Source organism: Triticum dicoccoides, chromosome 6A (assembly GCF_002162155.2).
Source record: "Triticum dicoccoides isolate Atlit2015 ecotype Zavitan chromosome 6A, WEW_v2.0, whole genome shotgun sequence".
Classification (NCBI taxonomy): domain Eukaryota; kingdom Viridiplantae; phylum Streptophyta; class Magnoliopsida; order Poales; family Poaceae; genus Triticum; species Triticum dicoccoides.
This window is the reverse complement of record NC_041390.1, coordinates 508,169,248-508,195,786: the sequence shown is the minus strand read 5'-3', so window position 1 is coordinate 508,195,786 and position 26,539 is coordinate 508,169,248. Positions and strand designations below refer to the sequence as shown.

The window sequence follows — 26,539 nt, the reverse complement described above, 5'->3', positions numbered from 1 at the left end:
CTGTTGCGAGTGGGCTACCTAGAAGATGAACATGAAGAATATGGTGCCAGCAATGGCAAAGGGGAAGGCAGGGAGTGGTAAAGTGAAAGGTTAGTTTGAGGCTCCTTTTGAATTTCTATATTTGTGTACGTTAGCAGAGGAAAACGATAGTGTGCCACTCTGAAACGATAGTGTGATATTAGTGGTCTTTTCATGCCGTAAATTGCAGATTTGACAAGACACTTCGGCTTAATTTTTTTATTGTTATCTTAGTACTATTTTCATGCTGTAAATTTCAGATTTGACAAGGCACTTTGGCTTAATATTTTTTATGGTTGTATTTCAGAGAAATATTGAGGTGTGAAGTTAGTATACGAGATATAGATGCTCCACAACATGTGTATTGTTGCGTAACTCTTGGCTCTCTACATCAGCCTTCAATCACATGAAGGTACACCCCGGTGCTGGGTATGTACATAAACTAAGTGCAAACGTGTAATCTATATGTATTCTTTTCAATGCTAATTTGATATTTGGCTTTACAAACTAACCTTGCAATTTAGTTAGAAACGATAAAGTTATTCAGAAATCCCTTGAAAAATTCTCCAGCAAAATCAAATGAAGGGCATTGAAGTTCCTTTTTAATACGAGCCTCAAACTTATTGTATTCTGAAATCTGAATATGTTCCCATTGTTGCATCATTTAGCTATTCTTTATTACCTCATCCAGTAATGTTTCTTTTGTGCTTTCACTGAATTAAGAAAATAGTTTTTATAGCTTATCTATGTATTACTTATTAAAGTTTGATGGATTATGGTTGGAATGTGATGCTTATCTGCTCATTTTATTTTTTACAGTTTGTGATCACATCAGATTTGAGGTGTATTTATAACAATCACATAAATGGAAGGTTGCAGGACGATTTTGGAAATGTCAATGGCGTCAACAAAGACATCGGACAAGAGGTAAACACTTATCTATGTTTACCCTCTACTATTAGATTATAGTGTTGAAATTGATTTTGCGACACAAATATGGTGAGTAGAATCTCACCTTATATTTGTTGATTACATGTGTTGCACACTGGTCTATATGTATCGGCTCCCCTATCCATCTGGGCAGGGTATGCTCTTCTAATTATTATGATGATTTCCACATGTAGTAATGCTACTCTCAATGTTTTTTTGCGTAACAATCTGACTATTTTGTATTGAAAACTTCGTAGTGGTTCTTCCAGTTAAGTTGAGCTTAAGACATAGTGATTCTGGTTTGAAATTTCCTAAATGCATTTTCCAATCTAAAATTTCTTTTTCCAGATATGGACACTTTTGCTAAGAAATAGGCCAATCTGCATTCAAAGTTAAATAAAATATATGGCCTTCTGTTGATAGATGGAATTACACACTGATGGATTGTGGTTTTTATTTTACTTATAGAAATAGTGAAACTGAATATTCTGTTTGCAACACAACTATCATATATTCTAATTCAGACACAAGTGATGATACAACAATGCTCTTCGCTAAATTCTAATTCAAGCGAGCATAGGTTAGCTTGGGACCATGCCCGTGCAACAGTTATTGTCATCTTCATGCCCCATATAAGTTGCTTCTGTCATGCATAGAAGACAAAGACGCCATCAACAGCAGCGACACACATAGTGAGGTCATTGCCTGACAGGATTTTGCTTTGAGCTGCTTGGAGACATCCAGCGTCGTTGTATTCCTGCTTTATTGCCCTGTTTTTACACTGAAAATCTGAACATATGTAGTTGATTTCCAATATTCGATCGTACTGCAATATTTTTTGACTTTGTTATTTGTACATAGTACAAGCTTGAATATTGAAAAAAAATCTGTGCATTACTTTGTATGTGCATTTGCACACATGCATATGATAATTCACGTCAGATTTGTTATGTGCTCTGTTTGCCACCAAAGTTAAGTGCACCTCCTTATTTTCATATTACAATTTGAAGTCTTGTTTGAATAGCCCTATTTGTATTTGGTGGATTGTATCTATATACCATGTTAACAATAGATGTAACCTCATTTATTTTCACATTAATATTAAATGCCTCTTCAGTATATCAAAACGATCTTTCTCTATGAGGAGCCTGCAGTTTGTGATGTTGAAATTTTTCTTTGGGCAAATACACTACATAAAAAACATTCTATGTTGAGCACCCTGCAAAGGCAGATATGTACTCGGCATAGTATTTGTTCAGTGTAAAACTCTATAAAGTGCACTTGTGAAAGATCGTGGATGTCGCCTAGAGGGGGGGTGAATAGGCGTTTTAAAATAATTACGGTTTAGGCTTGAACAAATGCGGAATAAACCTAGCGGTTAATTTGCCAAGCACAAAACCTAAAACAACTAGGCTCACCTATGTGCACCAACAACTTATGCTAAAAAAGATAAGCAACTATGTGATAGCAAGATATATGACAAGAAACAATATGGCTATCACAAAGTAAAGTGCATAAGTAAAGGGCTCGAGTAAGAGATAACCGAGGCACGAGGAGACGACGATGTATCCTGAAGTTCACACCCTTGCGGATGCTAATCTCCGTTTTGAGCGGTGTGGAGGCACAATGCTCCCCAAGAATCCACTAGGGCCACCGTAATCTCCTCACGCTCTCGCACAATGCAAGATGCCGTGATTCCACTAAGGGACCCTTGAGGGCGGTCACCGAACCCGTACAAATGGCAACCCTTGGGGGCGGTCACCGAACCCGTACACTTTGGCAACCCTTGGGGGCGGTCACCGAACCCGTCAAATTGCTCGGGGCGATCTCCACAACCTAATTGGAGACCCCGACGCTTGCCCGGAGCTTTGCACCACAATGATTGAGCTCCGAACACCAACAACCGTCTAGGGCGCCCAAGCACCCAAGAGGAACAAGCTCAAGGGTACCAAGCACCCAAGAGTAATAAGCTTCTCAACTTGCAACTTCCACGTATCACGTGGAGAACTCAAACCGATGCACCAAATGCAATGGCAAGGGCACACGGAGTGCCCAAGTCCTTCTCTCTCAAATCCCACCGAAGCAACTAATGCTAGGGAGGAAAATGAGAGGAAGAACAAGAAAGAGAACACCAAGAACTCCAAGATCTAGATCCAAGGGGTTCCCCTCACATAGAGGGGAAAGTGATTGGTGGAGACGTGGATCTAGATCTCCTCTCTCTTTTCCCTCAAAAACTAGCAAGAATCCATGGAGGGATTGAGAGTTAGCAAGCTCGAAGAAGGTCAACAATGGGGAAAGAACACGAGCTCAAAGGATAAGGTTCAAAGGGGAAGAAGACCCCCTTTTATAGGAGGGGGAAAATCCAACCGTTATCCCCCACTCAGCCCCGCAGAGAGCGGTACTACCGCGGAGGCAGGGCGGTACTACCGCTCATAAGCGGTACTACCGCTCCCCTTCAGTGGTACTGCCGCGCCAGAAGAAAAGGGGCTGGGGCTGGGACCCAGAGCGATACTACCGTGGAGGCAGGGCGGTACTACCGCTAATAAGCGGTACTACCGCCACTACTACCGCAGCAAGTGCCGCAAAACCCGACACGAGAAAAAGCGCACTCGAGTCAATGCGGTAGGAGCACGGAGCCGCAACGGTACTACTACTGAGACCATCAAGCGGTACTACCGCTGTGGCCCGCGGTACTACCGCTGCGGAGCGGTACTGCCGCTTGTGACTCCTCAGCGGTACTACCGCTGGGACCCTGACAAAAACCACACTCAAGAAAATCAGAACTGCCATAACTTCTGCATATGAGCTCCGAATTGAGCAAACTCAAGCTTGTTGAAAACAAGACGACGAGTAGCATCAAAACAGCGACTGATTATAGTAAGAAGAGGCAGGGGAGGAATGCCAACAAATAGAGGAGTGAAACCTCCAACCGAGAAGAACCGGCAAAACCTCTACCATCGAAAACATCATAGAAGAAGCATGCGAACTCCGTTTTCGATGAACTCAAGCTTGTCATCAAGATGACCATAAGCTCTAAGACTCACAAAGAGAACCAAACAAGAACCAAGAAAGATGATGCAAGCATGCAATGGTTTGAGCTCTCTACGAACGATACGATCAAGCTACTCATCGAGAGCCCCCCTTGATAGTACGGCAATCGATCCTATAACCCGGTCTCCCAACTACCATCATGAGACCGGTAAAATAGAAAACCTATCAAGGGCAAACCTTTGCCTTGCACATGGTCCACTTGAGCTAGATGATGACGATCTTGACTTCCTCAAGTTGGACCACCTTTCTTGATTGTGTTGGCACGATGAAGACTAGATGATTGCTCCCCCATAGACCACTATGGGTGAGCCACTCTTCGGCACATCTTCACAAGTCCATTGTCACCAAATGGCCGGCAAGCTTCAAGCACTTGATCTCTTCGCGATGATCCACTTGAACTTGCACACGGCAATCTTGATGACGATCACCACTTGATGTCATCCTCTCCATGGGTTGAGAGATATCTTTCTCTTGACACAAGCCCATGAACATGTACCTAACCCCACGTAGAACTCTCACATAGACCATGGGTTAGTACACAAAGCATGGACAATGCTTACCAAACCATGGGATCACTTGATCCCTCTCGGTACATCTTCTATGCTTTGTGAGTTGATCAACTTGATTCACTCTTGACTTAGTCTTGATCAACCTTGAATCTTTCCAACTCTCTTCGTTTGGATGATGTCTTGAAGGTAAACATGAATGATCACACAATCTTCTTCTTCAAGATATGCTTGCAATAAGCTCAACTCTCAAATGATCAATCTTTGGATAATTCCTTGAATAGCACCTTGGTCGACACAAACTCTTCCTGAAACCAGCACATGTACTCCAAGAAAAGCCTATGGACAAAACCTTCAAATATAACTCAAGGCAACCATTAGTCCATAGAGATTGTCATCAATTTCCAAAATCAAACATGGGGGCACCGCATGTTCTTTCAACTTGGCATACACCTAGCATGGTGTTTACTGAATGTATTTATTGGTTTTTGAAAGAAATCTTAAGATTCTTATGTTCAACTATAATTTATCTCCGAAAGCTCATTCTAGAATACTTATATAGATTCCCATTTATGAACATTTTTTAAAAATTATACTAGGACATGGATTTTAAATTTTGGGTACTTTGAGCATATTCACATTTATATTTGATGAGGGACATGTGTGATGAGGGACATGTGCGTGCACGTGCATGATTACTAGTCCAAAGTAAACCTGAGCTCCTACCACTTACATTTAAGTTGCATGCATGACACAGGCCCGCCTGTCGATGGCCGCCACCCAAGCGTCATTTTTTAATACCGAAGTCATGGACCGGTCGTCCACATCCTTGTCCCCATTTGCATCTTCGACGCTTCCACACTCTTCCTACCCCTCGAGCCCCGACCAGTCCTAGAGCATGCCGTCGTCCGCCATAGCCAAGCCGGAGAAGCACGACCGTGAGGCGGGGTCTTCTTCAGGCCCGCGAGGCTCACGTGACGTCATCAACTTCACCATTGCCCCACGCGCCGATGCGACACGGATACGCCCGTACGTGGAGATGAAGGTGTGCTAGCGCTACTGCGACACCTCCCCCCCACTGTTGTGGCCAGACGCCCACCTGCCAACCAGCTGGCATATGAGCCCGGATCGGGTGCCAGTGTTGGCCATTCGGGCGAGTGCGCGGCTTCTCGAGATCAACCGCCGCCGGGGCTCGTTGCCGCTAGACCTCGCCGATGATCCCAGGCACGTCGTCACGTCCTCGCTTTGGGACACTTGATTCCGGGATGAGCACTATATGCCCTAGAGACAATCATGTGATGAAATTTTCCTATGTATTCATGAGTCTTTTGTATTGTCCTTGAACATTATCAGTGATATGTATCAATAACTATGTGACTTGTTTGTGGAAATATATTTTTGTATGGTGGTTGTTTTAATGGTCCCTAATTGATGAGGTTATGTCAACACATATCCTTTGACTAGTATACGCCGATTGATGACTATGTTTCATAAGTTATGAGCATAGAGATGCTAAACCGATAGTATGGACTCGGGGATAAAGATCACCGAGTCGAATAGACCCACTTTGAGACGCAACTAGATATTGTCATCTCTAAGTCTTAAGTACAATGTATATGCCATGTCCTACACATGATGTCCTCGCATGCTCTCCGGACGAGGATCGACTCACTTAGAGTCTATCAAACGCTGCTCCGTAACTGGGCGGGTAGTTATAAAACCGGTGCAATTGGCGGCCAAGAGGCGACGGTTGTGCGAGCGGCGTCCACCCATGCCGCGAGCATCAATGACGAGGGCGGCGGGCGGTGCACCTGGGGTTGCAACCATGGGGCGGCGAGCGTCGACGGCATGGGCGCTGGCGGCGCATCGGTGCTGCAACCATTGGACAAACAAACTGCAACTGCTTTTGGCCGCTGCTATGAGGCGGCGATGTCGGAGCAACGATCCATCCACGATAGGAGCTGCAACACAAGCTAGTGATGGTGAGGGATGCGGACGACGGTGGGTGCTGCTTTGACGACAACAGTGAGGTTGCAATCACCACCAACGACGAGGCCTCACACGTCCATGGCAGTTGGGTCGGCGACTCTCACTATCACTCTCCCTCCCGTGTGCGATGATGTGAGGGGGGAGGGGAAGGGAAGGGTCGCGAGAAGGGATCAAAGCGGGGCTTGATCCGACGCTTGAGAGACAACGCAACATATGCTCGAGATGTGACCGGCTGGGGGAATGGCGCCAGTCGACCGGCGTCTGGTGCGGCCCTTTTTATCTGAACCCTGTGTAAGTTTTCGACCGGCATCTAGCGCAGTCCTTTTTGTCCGAATCCTGTGTAGGTTTTCCGCTGAGAGGGGTAAGAAGGGTCCGATTGTAGATGCTCTTTTATTACTTGTATATATAAAAAATTGTTCCTGTCTTAACGTACGTGTACCACCGATCCATGTGGAAGTGGAAACCCGAAAAACCACAGGCGAGACGCCTCCGTCGGCACCCGGCGCATGGACCGACCCTTCGCGGTTCCTTCTCAGGCGCGGCCGCTGGCGCCGCTCCTGGGTTCGACCCGGGCTCGACCAGCGACCGCGTCGGTTGCCGTCTCTTGTCCCTTCCCCTCTCCCTCCCTCCACGCGGTCCAGACCAGCCAAGACCAACAAACCGCTCCAAAAGAAAAGAGAAAAGAACACCTTTCTATTTCCCACTTTCTTTATTTTTCCTTCTGGAACGAGGAGCCAGAAGAAACACACACCGGAGCCGCGCCGGAGCCGTCCGCCGTGCCGGCCGCGAGCCAGCGCACCGCCGGGCCCCCGCCCCGCCCCTCGGAGGGTGGAGGAGAGGAGAGGGAGGACGAGGACGAGGAGGAGGCCCCAGGAGTCCCGCGGGGGAAGCTTCTAGAAGCTGCCGGAGGCGGAGCGGGGGCGAGGGCAGCGCGATCTCGCCCGAGCCTGCCGCGCGGAGGAGGCGCCGGGCGGGGCGCCTCCCGGGTGCCGGCGCCCCCCGTGACTTGAATGGAAGGCAGATCTCGAGGGCGAGGGGAGCTTCTAGAAGCGGGCTGAGGAGGCGCGGTTAGTTCGTTAGGGTTTGGCCTGGCGGTGGGGGGCGGGGCGGGATGGGGGGAGGCTCGGAGGGAGGAGGAGACGCGGACGAGGGCTGCTGCAGCGTCGGGGACACCTCGCCGGGGACCATCGTGTGGGTGCGCCGGAGGAACGGCTCCTGGTGGCCCGGCAGGATCCTGGGCCAATCCGAGCTGCCGCCGTCGCAGATCATGTCTCCAAGGTCCGGCACGCCGGTCAAGCTTCTCGGCCGCGAGGACGCCAGCGTGTAAGTTTTCAACTCCTGCCTTTTTGCTTGTCTTCTCAAGAAGAAGAAGGCGCCCTGTCAAGTTCGATTAGCACTTGTTTCTGATGCTTTTGGGACGCTGAGTTTGGAACTTTGATGGAAGAAACAATGCCTAGGCAGAGTCTAACTGCTATCACTAAGAGTAGCATTTGTCCATGAAATCAGCCAGTTGAGTCCTAAATCCTGCTACAACTCCAATGAAGTTTCGTTCGAGGAGCCTGGGAGGTGGCTACGCCTCTGGTTGTACCAGGAAATCTTATTTTCATGCTCGCTGTTAAGCTCGCTACCAGTTTATTTGCGTTCTGTGCATGCATTTTGAGATGAAATTTAGAGCTGTTCACATCATACATTAGGCCATCTCCAACGCCCGGCGCTAGGAGAGGGCGTCAGGGAATATTTCCCAGTCGATCGGCAGTTGCATCATCAATTCCTGTCGTCTGATGCGGCATTGGCGCAAAATCTTGCCACGAGCGGTTGTCAATTTTTTCCACACGAGAAGAGACAAGAAGCGCTATTTCTAATTGTGTTTTTTGCGAATATATTTCTAATCAAAGTAAAAAAAGCGCTAGGCATCAATTGTATGTTTTCCCAGCGCCTTGTGTTCTTCTGACTAAAGCGCATGCTTAAACACAATTATGCGCACGTTAAGCACTAGGTGTTTTGCTAGAGCCTAGGCGTGCTTAAGTGCCCGCCTAGGCGTGCCTTGTTGAACTATGTTTCTAATCGTGATTAGTGCCGGCGGTTAGCGCCTAGCATTGGAAGAGAGACACTGGTATATATCTTTTCCTGTTTAAGCGCCTAGATAAGTGCCAACGATTGTAGATGCCCTTACATAGTTGTTGCACGTTCAAACCGTTAAATTGTTATTTTTTGGGGACCTTGCACGGCTGTTTTTAATTGTATCCTGTAGCTAGGTATTTAGTGAAAATTATTTGTTTTACGAAGGCTGAATGAATAAAAAAAAGTTGATGCCAATTTGTTTCACCCCTTATTTCTGAAGCACCTGAATCATATTTGATTACGTATTATACGGTTCGTATATTGTTTCTGTGTTTGGTTTGTTGATTTTGTAGGAAACAATCAATTGATTTTATTTGTTTGCGTATCTCATAGAAAACAGTAGTTTTGTAGAAACCAAACAGGAGGGAGGGAAACCTACTAATCTTCTGCTCAAGTGAAATAGTAATGTTTAATATTTTGTCAGTTACTATTAAGCATATTTCTTGAAAAGTCGCAAACTAGTTATTTTGCTAATCCGTATTCTGAATAGCAGACACATATTTATTACAGTTTGAGCTTAGTTTCCTGTTCTATTTCGCTGGGACTGTTTTCTTCAGGAATTAATAGCTGTTAATATCTTTTGTTCTTTCCCCATGCACTCAACTAGTGTAAATTTGTCTTTCCACATCTTCAAAGTTTCTGAGTTATGACAAATTCTTCATTTTGTATAAACTTTTCATCCTCTTATTTTTTCACAGTGACTGGTACAACCTTGAGAAATCAAAGCGCGTTAAAGCATTTAGGTGTGGGGAGTTCGATGCCTGCATTGAGAGGGCAGAGGCTACTCAAGGGACTCTTTCGAAGAAAAGAGAGAAATATGCACGGAGAGAAGATGCCATTCTTCATGCCCTTGAATTAGAGAGGAAACTGCATCAGACTCAAGGTTTCAGACCTGCCTACTTTTCTGGTACGCCCTCTTAGATTGACAACGTTAAATAAGCTTTTTTCATCCTTTAGTTACTTAAATAGGATGTATGGATATGATAAAGCTGACATGAAATGCAGCTTGCACGAAACATCGCAAAGACCTTGGAAGTACTCGCTACAAGAGCAAAAAGAGGAAAAGAAAAGATGTATCTGCTCTTCCTGCAAAAAAAGAAGCTGGGCAGTATTTTCTCAATGCCGGTTTGAAGATAAACTTTTCAGAGTCGCAGGGCACCTCAGAGAATCTTATCAGTAACCACATTGGAGACTTATCCCATGTGAGACATATTCAGGGTGGAGCAAGTTTAGAGAGCAAGGAGAATTGTACAATTGTGAAAAAGAATAGATCGGATGGAAGTGATTTCGATGAATCTATTGAAAAATGTGACAGACACCGACCACTTGTTCAAGTCTTGCAGAGCAGTGCAAACTTGACGCAGCACTCGCCGCACAATGATGATTATGGGGCTATCTTAATTGGGGGAGATAAAGATCCATCACCTGCCACCTATCGGGCTAAAAGAAGTATATATGCATACCTGCCTAGTGATTCTGGTGAAACTCATAGTCATAGTGATTTACCTTCTGCTCAAATGGTTTCTACAGGAGCTGATTTTGACACCGAAAGTTATCTTCAGCATCCAGATTCCTCTTCTGAGGAACATACATCTTCAGACTTTGTTGAGAAACACGTATCTGAGTCTTCAGAGAGGGAATGCTCAGAAAGTGAAACAGAAGATGATACGGAGCTTTTGCAAAGTACGTGTGTACCCCTTGTTAACTTCCCTCTTTTCATTGTTAAGTAGTAGGACTGTATGTGAATTCACATTGCTAAATATGGTAACAGATAATTTTTGCATCACCCAGCGTACATGCTGCCAACATTTTATAGTTGTAGCATTGAAGTATCCAAATCAAATTTGACAAAGGAAAACATGTACTTCTCACACCCCAACTATTTCCTGACTGCACGTACCCACCTGAACAATAAAACAGGACAAATGTAATCCCTGGCAGACTATTCTAAAGCGGCTTTGATCATTTCAATGTGGTTCTAGGCAACATGGCGCCTACATGTCTGCCACATTAGGCTTCCTGTCTAATAAAAGTCACTGCATAATGGATTTAGTCAGAGAATTAGATAGCCTTTCATGCTAATATCATCCTCCTTGTTATGTCACTATAGATCATTAGTTTCAAAAGGTGCAGCTAACAGCTGAAGTCTACTCATTTTTTTTAAATCTGCATAGATTTTCTTTCTTAATGATGGTGTCACAAATGTTTGGTTTGTGCAGATGCTTTGGCTTGTAGCTAGAACATTGCTGTCTAATCACATAGTCCCATATATCTTCTTTAAACACAATCCAAACTTGGTAGGTTAGACCAAGTGCCCAAGAGGGTAATTTTTGCACTTCTGACTGTGATCCACCTAAATACCGCATAATCGACCCACCTGTATATGTCCTTGAGCACTTGAATCATTCATGAAGTGTAGGGGTTTCCATTTATTAATTTATGTGCACAACACAGTTAAGTGCACTGGATAATTGGTAAGTAAGAGGAATACATGTTGGACAACATGCCCATGCCCAAAACTTCATATGTATGATGGGGCAGTATGATTTTTTTCATGACTCGTGACTAATTACTCGTTCCGAATGGGGCATGTCAACAATAAATCAGAGCTGTTGTATGGTAGAATGTGATTACATGAGACAAGCATGCTATGTTAAAAGGAAAGATCTAAATATAAACCATTAGATGGATTAAAAAACTCTATCAATGGACAGTAGCACCTTTGGAATTTTTAGTTAGAAGAAACTAGTGTGAGCTCACTCTGCGGAGCCTGCGGAGGCAGTCTTGGCACAGCGGTAAAGCTGTTGCCTTGTGACCATGAGGTCACGGGTTCAAGTCCTGGAAACAGCCTCTTGCAGAAATGTAGGGAAAGGCTGCGTACAGAAGACCCAAAGTGGTCGGACCCTTCCCCGGACCCGCAAGCAGGAGCTACGTGCACCGGGCTGCCCTTGTTAAGAAACTAGTGTGAGCTCACCCTGCGGAGTCCAAGCCTCGAACCTGGGTGGTCTGGGCACGCACTCGCACCTCTAGCCAACTGAGAGCTCACCCTGCAGTAATGTTTGGTTAGCCATTAGATAACTTGATCGGATGGTTAGAGATAATGTTATCATAGCATTATAAAAGTACAGGTTTCAAATTCACAAGGATGAGTCACCTTGTGTGTGTGACCAAGCTCTTATATGACAACAAACTCATTGAGCTATTTATGTTAGATGAATCCTGTCAAACATGGAATATTGCATTGTGTGGTTCAAGAACAAGTCTGGCTCTCCACTTTGGAAAGCTTTACGCACTTTCTTCCTTTTTTAACACAGCTGTTCACATCTCTCTCCCCTTCTCTCCACCACGATTTCAAAACACCATTCCCTTCAGCTTCACCGTTACTGCACTGTGCACTTCTCTTCCCAATATGCCACCTTAATTTTGAGAAACAAGTGAACTAATGATGGTTGTTTATATACAATAACTTGAGTCAAATGTTGGTGTTCATGCACATCACATCGTGCCCCATTGGTGTTTCACTAGACAGAAAGATTTCGATAACTTGCTTTAAATAAATAGAACGTACCTATTTTGTGATACATGTTTTACTATAGCTAAGCCTTCATTATTACTGCGGTTCAGAATCTCTTACTGTACCTTGTTATTTTGTTCTAGTTCTCTGTGGAGTTTTGAATTTTTCCTTGTTTGATCACCTTTCTTATGGTGTTCTTATGAACAGGTGCCAATAGGATTCTGCCTCCAGAGTTACGCCCCCGTGATCCTTATTTCCTTCGGACTTCTGACAGGTTTGGACATGTGGATAATTATGATGATGATGATGATGACAATGAGGTCGCCTATTCTGCTTATATGCATCAATTGAATCAATCAGAGGAAGAGGATGGTTCTTCTGAGCAGGGTGTCTCCCGCTGGCATATAAAAGGTAAACGTAATAACCGTAGTGCAGTGAAGAAATCAACCCATATGACGGATGGAAAATCCTGTTTGGATAAACCCAATGGTCTCATGAAAGGATCTGTGTACAACACAAATGGTATAAATCATAGAAAAGAGAGTGTGCAGACATCCGATCAGCAAGTGCTTAGTAACCAAATCAAAGAGGAGCCCCACTATGATTCTGATGAAACAGATCTATTCGAGGGCACAAGCCACCCTGAGGTTAACTTGTATCATAGTCGAACATACCCATCATCCTTGAAAGCTACAAGAGATCTTAGCCGAAGCTATATCTATTATAATGACTATGAAAATGATTCTTCCAAGATTTCTCCACCTAACTGGGATACAGATCAGATATTTCGTGTTGATCGGAAGGCATATTGGGACGAACCTTCATTTTACCAAAGAAATGGCAGTTCACGTTTGGGTCGCATGGGCCCAATGTTGTTTGATATTGACTTGAAGGTCCAAGCCAGCTACCATGGAGAGCATGTTCCTCTTGTTTCCTTGATGAGCAGACTGGATGGCAAAGCAATTGTTGGACACCCTATCCAAATTGAAATACTTGTTGATGGTTCCACTGACCACCTGGTTTCTGGTGGTGATATTAGTATGGAAGAGAGCACAGGAGCTCCAACTGCCTGGCATACAGGCAGGAGGACAGCCATGCAAAGAATTCCCCGTTCTAATCCTTTAGGAGCATCAATGGACTGTGGCAATGAAGGCAGGCTTGCATATCCAGACTGGGAAATGAAACCAGTCTTCAGTAAATACTCAACTTCCGCAAATCACCAGGTTAAGGGTGATAAGAAAAGCATGTCAAATAGTAAGAAGAGGTCATCGGCATCCAAATCTCAAAAGAAGCCATCCAAGAAGGCAAGTCTGTCAAGCCAGAAGGTCAGAACCCTCTCTTCCATTCCCACTGGAAGAAGGCATCATGGAGGTGGCACTCAAGCAAAGCCGCGTACGCACAGTGGCATTTTCGGTGACTTGATCAAACCAGACGGAGCAATTCCACCAGTTACATGTGTCCCTGCAAAGGTTGTGTTCACAAGGATACTGGAAGCAGTTGGTAGGCCACCTCTAGCTGCTGCTCGCCGTGTGAGAATGGTTAGTCCTGAGGCACAAGATCCAACATAGGAATCAACAGGAATGCCAAGTATGGTTGGTATCTGTGTCCTGCAAGTTCCATGTACATTTATGTAAATTGAAGAGTCAAGCTATTCAATCATTTGGGCTGCATCATTTGGATAACTCAGGGATAGCTGCGCTCTTCAACAGTAATGACAACATCAACATGTAAAGATCGGTAACGGTTATATACTTCTAACTGGAGGTTGAGATCAATTAGGCTCTCAACACGAGTGCTTCTCAGTTCTCGGACAACAGTTCAGCCAACGACCTCCACTAAGGGGGAGCATCCTTTAGAAGGGCGCAACTAGCGTTGGTAACCATGGCTTTTGGCAGTGTCTCCTGTAAAGTACTAACTTCAGCATTTTAGGATGTCTATTTATATAAACTTCTGTATCGTCATGTAGTCAATAGGCCATATATTTCCTGATGTCATGTATAAGTCCTCAATTGTATTCTCACCAGATCTCCGTGTTATTTATTGTCGATGGTTAATAGGTCCTCCGACTATGTTTGGAAGAATGTGTAGTAAGTTGATGTAATATGTGAGAACTACACCGGTCACCAAATGATGTTAACAGTAATTTTCTCTGTGAAGTTTACGTGAATACTCGTGTTTTGTTCGTGTATCCACTCTGATCGATACATTTCAAGCTGTGGTGTTTTGCTCTTTATCAAACCTCAACATCTGTTGTTTCAATCTACTTCCTCCGTTCCGAATTACTTGTTGCAGGCATGGATTTATCTAGATGTATTTTAGTTTTAGATACATCTATTTTTCTGTGATGAGTAATTTGGAACGGAGGGAGTGTTAGGAATAGGCAACTTGTATTTCCATGAGGTCATAGGCCGATATATATATATATATATATACATGTACAGGTGTGGAACATATGCAGGAAACCCCTTATACAACGGGATAAATACAAAGGGGTACATGACTTATATTATAACTTTAACATCCCCCTCAAACTCATGGTGGATAAACAACACTGAGTTTGGAGAGATAAAAGCCATGTTGTACTCTAGTGTGGGCCTTCGTCAGGAAATCCGCCAACTGTAACTCGGAAGGCACATACTGAAGAGCAATAACCTGATCCTGCACACCAGCGCGCACATAGAAAGCATCAACACCAATAAGCTCATGCTTCACAGGATCGCGCGCAATGCTGATAGCACCTGTACTGTCAGATAAGAGCAGAGTCGGTGTAGTGACAGAAACACCAAAATCCTGAAGTAACCACCGTAACCAAGTCACCTCTGCCGTCAAAAGAGCCATTGCTCGCAACTCAGCCTCGGCACTCGAACGGGAAATTGCAAGCTGTTTCTTCGTCTTCCAGGCAATGAGAGAACCACCAAGAAAAACACAGTAAGAAGAAAGTGAACGGCGATCTGAAGGATCACTAGCCCACGTAGCATCCGAATAGGCCTGAAGCTGTAAAGAACTGGAGCGAGGAAAGAAGAGACGGTGAGAGATCGTGCCTCGAAGGTATCGGAGAACACGAAGGAGATGACTATAGTGAACCGATGTGGGAGCAGAGACAAACTGACTCAGAATATGAACCGGATAAGAGATGTCCGGACGAGTGACAGCTAGATAGACAAGACTGCCAACAAGATGACGATAACGCGTCGGGTCAGGGAGAGGATCACCATCAGTAGCACGGAGGTGAACATTGAGCTTCATAGGAGTCTCAACAACGCGCTCGTCAGTAAGAGCAGCACGAGCAAGAAGATCCTGGATATACTTTTCCTGGGATATAAAAAAGCCATCAGAGGTAGAAGAGACTTCAATCCCAAGAAAGTAGCGAAGAGGTCCAAGATCAGACATAAGAAACTGCTCACTAAGACGGGCCTTTACAAAGGCAATATACTCGGGGTCATCCCCCGTGATGATCATGTCATCAACATAGAGAAGAAGAAGAGTCCGATCACGAGGAAAAAGGTGAATAAACAATGCTGGATCATGAGCACTTGCTGAAAAACCAGCAGCAGTGATCACAGAGGCAAAGCGCTCAAACCAGGCGCGGGGGGCTTGCTTAAGGCCATAAAGAGAGCGACGAAGACGACATACCATGCCATCAGGAACAGAATACCCAGGTGGTGGCTGCATGTACACCTCCTCACGCAGCTCACCATTAAGAAAGGCATTCTTAACATCAAGCTGAGATATAGACCAGTGGCGTGCAGAGGCAACAGCAAGAAGTGTACGAACAGTGGTCATATGGGCCACAGGAGCAAAAGTCTCGTCATAATCACGACCGTGCTCCTGCTGAAAACCACGAGCCACAAGACGAGCTTTGTGACGCTCAAGAGAACCATCGAAGCGAGTCTTAACCTTGTAGACCCACTTACAAGTGATCGGACGGACTCCGGGAGGAAGAGAAACAAGATCCCAGGTACCAGTGCGTTCAAGAGCAGCAATCTCCTCTGCCATCGCAAACTGCCATTCAGGATGAACAACAGCCTGACGGTAAGAAGTCGGCTCAAGAACAGCAGCACCAGCGGTGGGAAATCCAAAGCGATCAACAGGCGGACGAGGACGAGAACGCAAGCCATAAGTAGGCTGAGAGGAAGATGACGACTCATCCATAGAGGCATCGACTGGTCGTGGACGACGAGTGTAATGCTGAGGAAAAACCCTCCCATAAGCACGACCATGATATGTCTGAAGAGCCTCCTCATAAGCCAAAACCCTCTCATCATAAGCACGATCAGCAGCCTCATCAGCAAGCTTAGCCGCATCTTTGGCGGCCTGATTAGCATCCGTAGGAAGAACCGATGGAGTCGGCAGAATAGGAGCCACCGGAGGAACCGGACGTGGCGGACAGCAGACCTCGCCAGAAAGAACACCCCAAAGACGGATGCCACGCATGTGAATGCGCATGAAGCCAGTAAACTCGGTGTAGTTAGTACCATCAAAGATCACCGGACAGCGACGAACAGCAACATAGCCCGATGCAACAGTCATGTTTTTTATTTTTTTTAGGAATCCAAAGTCGGGCCTGCGAGCGAGAGATGAGATCGAGCGATCAGGCGGAGGTGGCAGTGCGGGAGCGATGGAATCCTTCCTGCGGGACGAACCCTTGCTGGGCCTGCTGAGCGATCACGCAGAGGCGGCCTTCGAGCGATGCTGAGATCGAGCGGGAGCGGCAGCTTCGGTGCTTAGCGATCAGTCGATGGAGTCCTTCGAGCGATTCAGAGATCGAGCGGGAGCGGCAGCTTCGATCGCCGATCGGGAGAGGAGAGAGATCGCCCCCTGCGGCCTGCTGCTTCGATCGCCGATCGGGAGAGGTGAGAGATCGAGAGAGGAGATCGATCTGGAGAGGAGGGATCGAACGCACGAGTTGCAGCGTGCGAAAAAATTAACCTAGCTCTAATACCATGTTAGGAATAGGCAACTTGTATTCCCATGAGGCCATAGGCCGATATATATATACATGTACATGTGTGGAACATATGCAGGAAACCCCTTATACAACGGGATAAATACAAAGGGGTACATGACTTATATTATAACTCTAACAGGGAGTACATCTGATGATGCTCTTTTTATGGTCTTAGTAAGCCGCTACAAACTCTAACCACACTAGCACTACCAGGCCCAAAAGAAGCAGCCAACACCACCCAAATTTACATAACTGGGACACTATGATTTGCAGCTCAGACAGAGATCTTGCAAGATCCCACAGGAGGCCAAGCCAGGCTGGAAACCCTCCAAAACTCCAGACTCCAAAACAGAAACATGACCGGTTCAGACCAACAAACTAGAACTACCATGACGAAAAGGAAGCAGCGGAGCAACAGAAGCTTCAGTTGAATGAGGTGGATGCTGGGCCAGATGGTATGGCGGTGGGCAAGTTCTTGAGGATCAAAGTCCGCATGGACATCTCTAACCCGATTATGAGGGGTTTTGTCCTTGACATAGACGATGATAAGGGGAAGGGAGGGGAGCCCATAACTGAGGAGGAAAGACAAAAGAAAATAGAGGACAATTGGTGCCGTTTTGAATATGAATTCTTGCCGGACTTTTGCTACACCTGCGACATGCTCGATCATGTGGAGAAGGAATGCTCTATAAGGTTAAAGAAGGGAGAGAAGAAGCAATTCGGTCCTTGGCTCAAGGCACATATTCCCAGGTCTACGAATGAGAGTGGTAGGGGTAGCTGGAACGACGGTCGAACCATGTTCTCGGGGCCCAGCAGTGGCAGCGGAAGGAGCCTCAGCCTAGGTAATTCCAAGGGGAGATCGGGGAGTGATAGCGATAACTGGAGGAAGGACAAATTGGGCGCAAGACATCAGCCAACAAATAAAGGAGGTCGTGACCAGGAGGTTACTAGTCCCTTAAAACAACAAAATGTAGGGGCACAATCAGATGTAGGACAGACTCCTGGAGATGGAAAGGATGGTCTGAATGTCAGCAGAAAACAACTAATTTATGAGGTGGCTGGCGAAGTGGGGGTGCAGAAGGAGGATGGCATGGATATATCTAGTGGAAATATCGATGGTGTGGTCGGAAACACAATTGGGGGGATAGAAGGGAAGCCGGAGGTGCCTCTGACAGAGAAGCCAGTGTGCGAGCAAGCTGGCAATAAGGTCGGGAATAACAAGGGAGCAAAATTCCACAGATACGACCGTAAGGGTAAGAAGGGGGACACCGCGATCCTGGGTGTTAGTGTGGGCAAGAAAAGGGGGGGAGAGGAGATGGAATGTGATGAGGCAGGAAGTGGGGAGGTAAAGAGGAACAAGAGTAGCACTAGCATGACCTACGGGAGCGAAGCGGGGCTGTCGGGACAGCCCTACAAGCGTCAATGAAAGTAATAGCATGGAACTGCCGTGGGCTTGGGAACCCATCATCAGTTCATAGCTTGCTCGAGCTTCAACGGGCAGAAGACCTCGACATCCTCTTTCTCTCTGAAACGAAGCTAAGGGAAAAGGAGATTGAGTTCCTGAGGTGGAGATGGAGTCTGGTGCACATGGTGGTGCAAGATTGTGATGGGACATGTGGTGGTTTGGCTTTGTTTTGGCGGAGGGGTGTGGAGGTGAATCTCAAGTCAAAGGGCCGATACCACATAGATGTGGAGGTGGTGGGGGAGAATGGTGTTAAGTGGAGGCTGACGGGGATCTACGGAGAATCGAGGGCGGGGGAGAAGGAGAACACATGGAGGCTGCTAAGGGCGCTGCATGGCCAATCAGATTTGCTGTGGCTTGGCCTGGGTGACTTCAACGAGATTCTTTTCGCGGGAGAAAAGGAAGGGGGGCCGGCTCGGGCCCAGGGTAGCATGGACACTTTTCGTAGGGCTCTAGAAGTCTGTGAGCTGAATGATCTAGGGTATGTTGGTGATCCCTTCACATGGAGGAACAACTGGAGAGATGCGGATGGTTACACCAGGGAACGTCTGGATCGGGCGGTCGCCAATATGGGCTGGAGATGTCTTTTCCCACTGCACAAAATTATCAATGGTGACCCGCGACACTCTGATCACCGTCCTATTATTGCGGAGCTGAATGGGTAAACAGTGGGAGGTTCTCAAGGTGGGGGGCAAAGGTGCTTTTGTTTTGAGGCGCACTGGTTGAATGAGGAGGGGTGTGAGTAGGTGGTGACGGAAACATGGGAGGCAGCGGTGAATGACGAATTCTGTTCGGTGGGGGAGGCAATGAAGAGAATTGGAGGTAGCCTAGTTCGCTGGGACAGGGAGGTTCTAGGGGAGCTACGGAACAGAATTAAGAGAGCAAAAAAGGATCTTGAGAAGTGTCGGCGGGGGGTACTAGATCAAAAGCAGGTTTCACGTGAGCACCTCCTAAGGTATAAGCTCAGCCGGCTGGAGGATCAATATAATCTTTATTGGCAGCAGCGAGCTCATGTCAATTGGCTCAAGAATGGTGACCGTAACACGGGTTTTTTTCCATGCACATGCCTCTGAAAGGAGAAGGGTGAACACTATCAGGAGCTTGAAGAAGGAGGGGGGGTGTCGTGGAGAGGGAGGCAGAGCTGGGGCCCTTTATTGCTAACTATTACAAAAGTTTGTTCATGTCTTCTGTAGGCCCGCTAAACAATGATCTTCTCCAACACATGCCCAAAACTGTAACTGGCGAGATGAATGAGCAGCTTTTGAAGCCTTTTAGTGGGGAGGATATAAAGCAAGCCCTTGACAATATAGGGGATCTTAAGGCTCCTGGTCCTGATGGGATGCCGGCGATTTTCTATAAAATGTTCTGGGAGAAGATGGGGGCGAAAATCCAGGAGGAAGTCCTGAGTGTTCTGAATGGTGGTGACATGCCGATGGGGTGGAATGAGACAACTATAGTGCTGACCCCGAAGGTGAAGAATCCTGATCGTCTCACCCAATATCGACCCATAAGCCTCTGCAATGTCCTGTATAAACTCATCTCCAAAGTCTTGGCAAACCGTCTGAAGGTCATCCTCCCGGACATCATATCCCCTACCCAATCTGCATTTGTGCCGGGACGTATGATCACGGATAATGTCCTGCTGGCATATGAGATCACCCACATGATGCATCGTAAGAAGGGGGGCCGGGACGGGATGGTGGCGGTGAAACTGGATATGAGCAAGGCCTATGACAGGGTGGAGTGGGACTTCCTTGAGGAAATGATGTTGCATATGGGCTTCTCGCGTGCTTGGGTGAGTGTTATTATGCAATGTGTGTGATCTGTGTCATATCGGGTGAAGGTGAACGGGAAATTAACGGATGCTTTCTTTCCTCAGCGGGGCCTCCGGCAGGGTGATCCATTGTCGCCGTACCTTTTCATCATTTGTGCTGAAGCCTTCTCTATTCTGCTGCAATGTGCTGAGCTAGACCACACGATTGAGGGGATGCAGGTTTGTTCCCAAGCACCAAGGATCAACCACCTATTTTTTGCGGACGACTCACTCATTGTGATGAAAGCCACAGTGGCTAGTGCTGAGAAGCTTCAGCAAGTCTTGGCTCTGTATGAATCTCAGACGGGCCAAATGATCAACAAAGATAAGTCATCTGCATTCTTCAGCAAAGGCACGAGTGGTCAGCGAAAACAACAAGTGCTCAATGCGCTACATATTACGGTTGAATAAAGAAACGAACGTTACCTAGGGCTACCGGTTCACCTGGGTGCTGCAAAAAAGAAAGACTTTGAATACTTGAAGGAGAAAATCTGGAAGCATATTCAAGGCTGGATTGAAAGATTGCTCTCGAAGGCGGGAAAGGAAGTGCTCATTAAAGCAGTGGCTCAGGCTATTCCTACCTATGCCATGTCCTGTTTTGATCTAACCAAATCCCTGTGTGATGAGATTAGCAAAATTATATGTCGGTATTGGTGGAGTCAGCAGGACGGCAAGGATAAATGCCATTGGGTGAGCTGGGAACGGATGACGAAACCGAAGAAGGAAGGGGGACTGGGCCTTAGGGATCTGCATTTATTTAACATGGCGATGTTGTCTCGGCAAAGCTGGAGGCTGCTGCAGTTTCCGGACACCCTTTGTGCTACTATTTTGAAGGCGAAGTACTTCCCTGATTGCTCCATTCTTGAGGCAGCAGTACAGCCGGGCGCATTGTGTACTTGGCAGAGCATCTTACGCGGTCGTGACCTTTTAAAGGAAGGGATTGTGTGGAGAATTGGCGACGGTACCAAGGTGCATGTCTGGACAGACCCATGGATCCCAAGGGGCTCTACTAGACGGCCGACATCGCATCAAGGACATGCAATTATCTCCAAAGTTTCTGAGCTTGTGAACCCAATCACTGAATAGTGGGATGTTGTTCTGGTGCGTGAACTTTTTTGTGAGGAGGATGCTCATGCAATCTTGGCTATACCTTTGCAGCCCGGCCTGGAGGACTTTATTTTATGGCATTATGACAAGAAGGGTCAGTTGTCAGTTAAATCGGCGTACCAGCTAGGGGTGGCCATACGCGAGAGAAGGCTTCACCATGATGCTAGCTCATCTTCTGCTCAGGAGCAGGGATCCCTCCTTTGGAACAAACTTTGGAAGCTGGGTGTTCCGGGTAAGGTGTGTCTTTTCACTTGGCGCCTAGCTCATAATAGCCTTCCCACAAGGTTGAATATAAAGAGGAAACAAGTCGAGCTTGATACGCGTTGCCCCATGTGTTGGCGCTTGGATGAAGACGGTGGTCACCTGTTTCTCAAGTGCAAGGAGGTTAAAGCCTTGTGGCGGGAACAATGCTTGGAGGATGTCTGGCTTAAGCTGTGTGAATGCAAGAACCCAAAAGAGGTCCTCAACAAGATCTGGATGTTGCCCCAGGAACATCAAGTGCATGTGGTCACCCTCCTCTGGGATTGGTGGACAACAAGAAATAAGGTAAACGCTGGGGAAAAGGCGAGATCAACTACTGAAACTAGTGCTTTTATTACCAAGCATTTACTGGATTTCTCCCTGGAGCTCAAGACTGCTACTTCTAGTGCCCCACCTAATCATGGTGCTCCTGCGTAGAAGCCTCCTGCACAGAACTTCATTAAAATTAATTTTGATGCAGCTTTCCTTCAAGAGACGGGCTCTGGCGCCTGGGGCTTCATTATCCGGGATGATGCTGGTTCGTTCATTGCTGCGGCAGCGAGGAAGATTGATCATGTCCAGGACCCTCTTCAGGCTGAAGCTTCAGCTTGTCTCAAGGCAATTGAGGGGGCTGTGGACCTTGGGGCTCATAGGATCACTTTCGAATCAGATTGCCAGGTTTTGGTGCATGCGCTGAAGACGAGAGATTATGACAGTTCAACAGTTGGTGTTCTCCTGCGTGAGGCCCGTAGTGTATGCTATGTTTCTTTTGATGTTTCGGACTTTGTTTTCTGTCGTAGAAACAACAATACTGCTGCACACTTGCTTGCCCAGTTCGGCCTGAAGGCGGCTGTGCCTTTCACCATTTGGGCTGATGTTGCCCCAGACTTTGTAGCTGATGTGGTGACTAGCGATATGGCTAGGATCCAAGTCTAAGTGGAGTAGATCTTATTCCTTTCAAAAAAAGAAGCTTCAGTTGAAGACGATGTAGCAAAGCACTAGTCACGAGATCTACAATCAGCCACCAATCCTAAGCACTCTCGGTCTCCAGCCCTGTGATGCCCGCTTGCTACCTGCTCGTTGAGTTTTGCCCTCAGCTTTAGCACCCTTTGTCCTGACTCCTTTATCTGAAAGATAGACCAATCCATGTTTGATCATAGCCATGGGATTAGAGATGATTCTTCTTAAAAAAATGCCATTGCAGCATCTCCAAATCATCCAGAACATTGCAGCAACCCCCACCAGCACCAATTGTCTATCAAGTTTCGGAAAGCCTTTAATCCACTTTCCAAAATACTCAGACAGATTAACACAGGTGGAATTAAGGGCAAAAGTACCTTTCATAAGACTCCAAATCAATCTAGCAGCAGAGCATTGAAAGAATAAATGATTAGTAGATTCTTCTTGTCCACAGAAAACACAACACTACCTTTCCAACCTCTTCTCAAAAGATTATCCTTAGTTAGAATATTTTTCTTGGCCATTAACCGCAAAAACAATTGAAGGGATTTTTGTTTTGCATAGAAATTTCTGGGGAAAGACACAAGCAGATTTGGTGGTCCATAGTGGAATCTTTACAAAGACTTATATTTAGGAACAGAGGGAGTAGGAAATTTTTAATGGTTTATCTCACACCCTGCAATCTTCACAAAATCTATTTTTTCCCATCTCCAATCACTTCCTTACAATGTCGATAAATATCTCTTCCACTTAGAAAGGCTAGACCAAAACTAAGAGTTTAATACCAGAGATACAATTTCCTTTCACATATTTATTAGGGATTTCTATTTTCATGCCCATCATTCCTCTGTCGTGCGCGCTTTTGTCCAAGCCATCTAGCATTCCTCACTTTCTCCCTCCTCTACTCAGCTCGGCCTCACAAAAGCCCAAACGGAGGCTTGCCATCCGGTCAAAGCAGATGACCGTTACTTGGCCCGATATTGACATGTGGGACCCCCTTGCCGTGTGGCACTGTCAGGGCCCACCTATATGGCTGCATGCATTCTTGAATTCGTGTACGCCGGCTGTTTCCCACACGGTGAGTGCACGCATCTTCACACATAAGAAGTCGCATCACCGGCGACCATTAATGGTGGCTTAACACTGGCAACGGTGCCCACCCACCCTCCTCCCCTGTCATATATGCAGCCCTCCCCCTCCACATCATTATATGTCACCGTCGCAACACAAACACTAGCCCTCTTCTCCCACCTCCCCTTCCGCCGCCATGGCATCGCCAGGGTTGCCGCGGCCTCAAAGTCCAGGAAGCCGAGCTTCTCGCCCGTTGCGGCATCGTGGGGCCACCAGACATGCACTTGTCATTGGGATAACAACTGAATTGGATGAGCGTTCCATGGAGCCTATCCCGGCTGCCGGCTTGCCCGCCATGGTGTGAGCCATCAGAAGGTTTCGGACAGCGCTAACGGCGGAGGTGAAGGCACATCCAGACTATGTGCCAAACAACACCTTATGGCCATAGATCCTCACCGACAACACCTCCTGGAATCAGTGGTTTCATGGTCCCTACCTGACGGTGTCCTGGACTAGGGTGTCCTAGCCCGGGCTAACTAATGTATGGGCCGGACTACTAGCCCACTGAGGAAGCAAGACTCCGGAGGCCTTCATAGTGCGGCGACCGAAGACTTGGCGTGTACTTCAAGCATATTCGATTAGATTCGGCATGTAAATCCTTAGATGGCAACCGACCATGTGTAACCCTAGATACCCCTAGTGCCTATATAAACCAGGAGGTTTAGTTCGTAGAGGGGATCCATCCATACATCCATTCATCATATCCTAGGGTTTAGACCACAACTTACGATCTCGAGGTAGATCAACTCTATACTTCGATACCTTCATAATATAAACAAGAGCATGACATAGGGTTTTACCTCCATAGAGAGGGCCCGAACCTGGGTAAACTCGTTGTGTGTTCTTCTCCTGTTATCCATCGATCTGATCTGATAGCTCGTCCCCCCTACTCGAGATCTGTCGGTTTTGACAATGACATTGGTTCTTTCATTGAGAGCTCGTTGTTTGATCATTAATGGTCGATGACTCATCTACGGATAGATAGCAGCATCGGCTGTGGGGGCATCTTCGTCCCCGACTAACCTTTTGCCTTCGGCAACATTGTGCTACATGCCAAGTCATTACGTTCGGAAGCCTGGCGTACACCGCGGACGCTCGAGGGGATTTGGTCCTTTCGGGATTTACCTCGGATCAGCCTGAAAGCTCCGACCCCATTATCCCGGAGCCAACCAACGATGGCATCCTCAGATCCACACTCCTCTTAGAGCCAACCCCAGAGATAGATCCGACAATCGCTACATCCGGCTTAAGCGTTGGGTCCCAGGATGCCTCCCTTGAGCCGAGCTTGTCTTCAGACCCGACAAAGCCGCTCACATCTCCAATAACCACTCCCGCCACCCAGGGATCAACCTCGGGTGAGCAAGAGGACGACGCCACGTCAAGTGGCCCGAACAACCTGTTTCAGATCAGCCTAGCCTACAACCATATTCTGGATGCTGAAGAGCTCTCGCACGTAAATGAGGTACTGAATCAAATCCAAAACCTGGCGGTCTCATCCGATTTCTATGATGAGATTGGATGTAAAGCTGACGATCGGGAAATTTTCATCCCACCCACCATCCACTTAGTCGCTAGGGTCGAGGACTTGACCGATGCGCTCGACTACGGCTCCGATGAAGCAATCGACATGGATGAAGATGTCAGTGTCGATTCCGAAGAAGAACCACTAACGTCCATGCCCCACACAGGAAATTGGGCCGCCACGTCTACCTATGACGTCTGCATGCTTGACACTCCAAAGGACAAATCCAAGGATAAGTCTGGTGAAAAACCTAAGCGTCGTCACCTTAAAAGGCAACCCAAGGGCCACAATGGAAGTAGGAGCACGACCAACACTCGGTCGCCGCCAATAACGGTGCCATCCTTGAAGCCGTCCAGAACCTAGGCGAGGACATTCAAGCCTCACCCGCCCAGCATAATGGGCCCGCTGGCACACCCGCCGAGGAAAATCTCGATGATATGGGTACTTTCCATGATGGGTCGGACAAAGATTACATGCCAGAGTCCTAAGACAACATAAGTCTTGGACTCAAAGACTTCGTCGTACCAATAGACCCATCCGAACAAGCATGGTTTCAGCAACAGGTAATCGCAACCGCCTGAAGTATGAAAAAGAAGCAGCAAGAGTTGTATACTCATGAGAATGAGCTCAACGACAAGTGGATGAAAATTCGGGTGCTTCAAGCAGACCTCGAGACTCCAGGCTCAGCCCCCAAGTCGTTCCCTAAAAGGCGGTTGCTGCCTGACTTCGGCGACGAGGCAACGGATAAGGCACTGCTAACGCATGGTGATAACCCACAAGTATAGGGGATCGCAACAGTTTTCGAGGGTATAGTATTCAACCCAAATCTATTGATTCGACACAAGGGGAGCCAAAGAATATTCTCAAGTATTAGCTGTTGAGTTGTCAATTCAACCACACCTGGAAACTTAATATCTGCAGCAAAGTATTTAGTAGCAAAGTAATATGATAGTAGCGATAACAGTAACAAAAGGTAACAGTAGTAAAAATATTGTTTTTGGTATTTCGTAGTGATGATAGCAATAGCAAAGGAAAAGTAAATAAGCGAAGAATAATATATGGAAAGCTCGTAGGCAATGGATCGGTGATGGAGAATTATGCCAGATGCGGTTCATCATGTAATAGTCATAACCTAGGGTGACACAGAACTAGCTCCAGTTCGTCAATGTAATGTAGGCATGTATTCCAAATATATTCATACGTGCTTATGGAAAAGAACTTGCATGA

The 26,539-nt window shown here is 46.6% G+C and overlaps 1 protein-coding gene across 2 annotated transcripts; it reads left to right on the top strand.

Annotated features, from left to right (window-relative positions):
- The first annotated feature begins 7,229 nt into the window (after positions 1–7,229).
- Positions 7,230–14,296, top strand: LOC119317537 (uncharacterized protein At1g51745-like). Of its 2 annotated transcripts, XM_037592007.1 has the most exons (5): positions 7,230–7,817; positions 9,314–9,522; positions 9,621–10,064; positions 10,146–10,298; positions 12,337–14,296. In XM_037592007.1, the coding sequence occupies exons 1-5, from the start codon at positions 7,606–7,608 to the stop codon at positions 13,695–13,697; spliced, it is 2,379 nt and encodes a 792-aa protein (XP_037447904.1). In that variant the 5' UTR covers positions 7,230–7,605; the 3' UTR covers positions 13,698–14,296. The 2 variants fall into 2 exon arrangements, with proteins under 2 accessions (XP_037447904.1, XP_037447903.1); XM_037592006.1 differs by having other exon boundaries at positions 9,621–10,298.
- Positions 14,297–26,539: the final 12,243 nt, after the last annotated feature.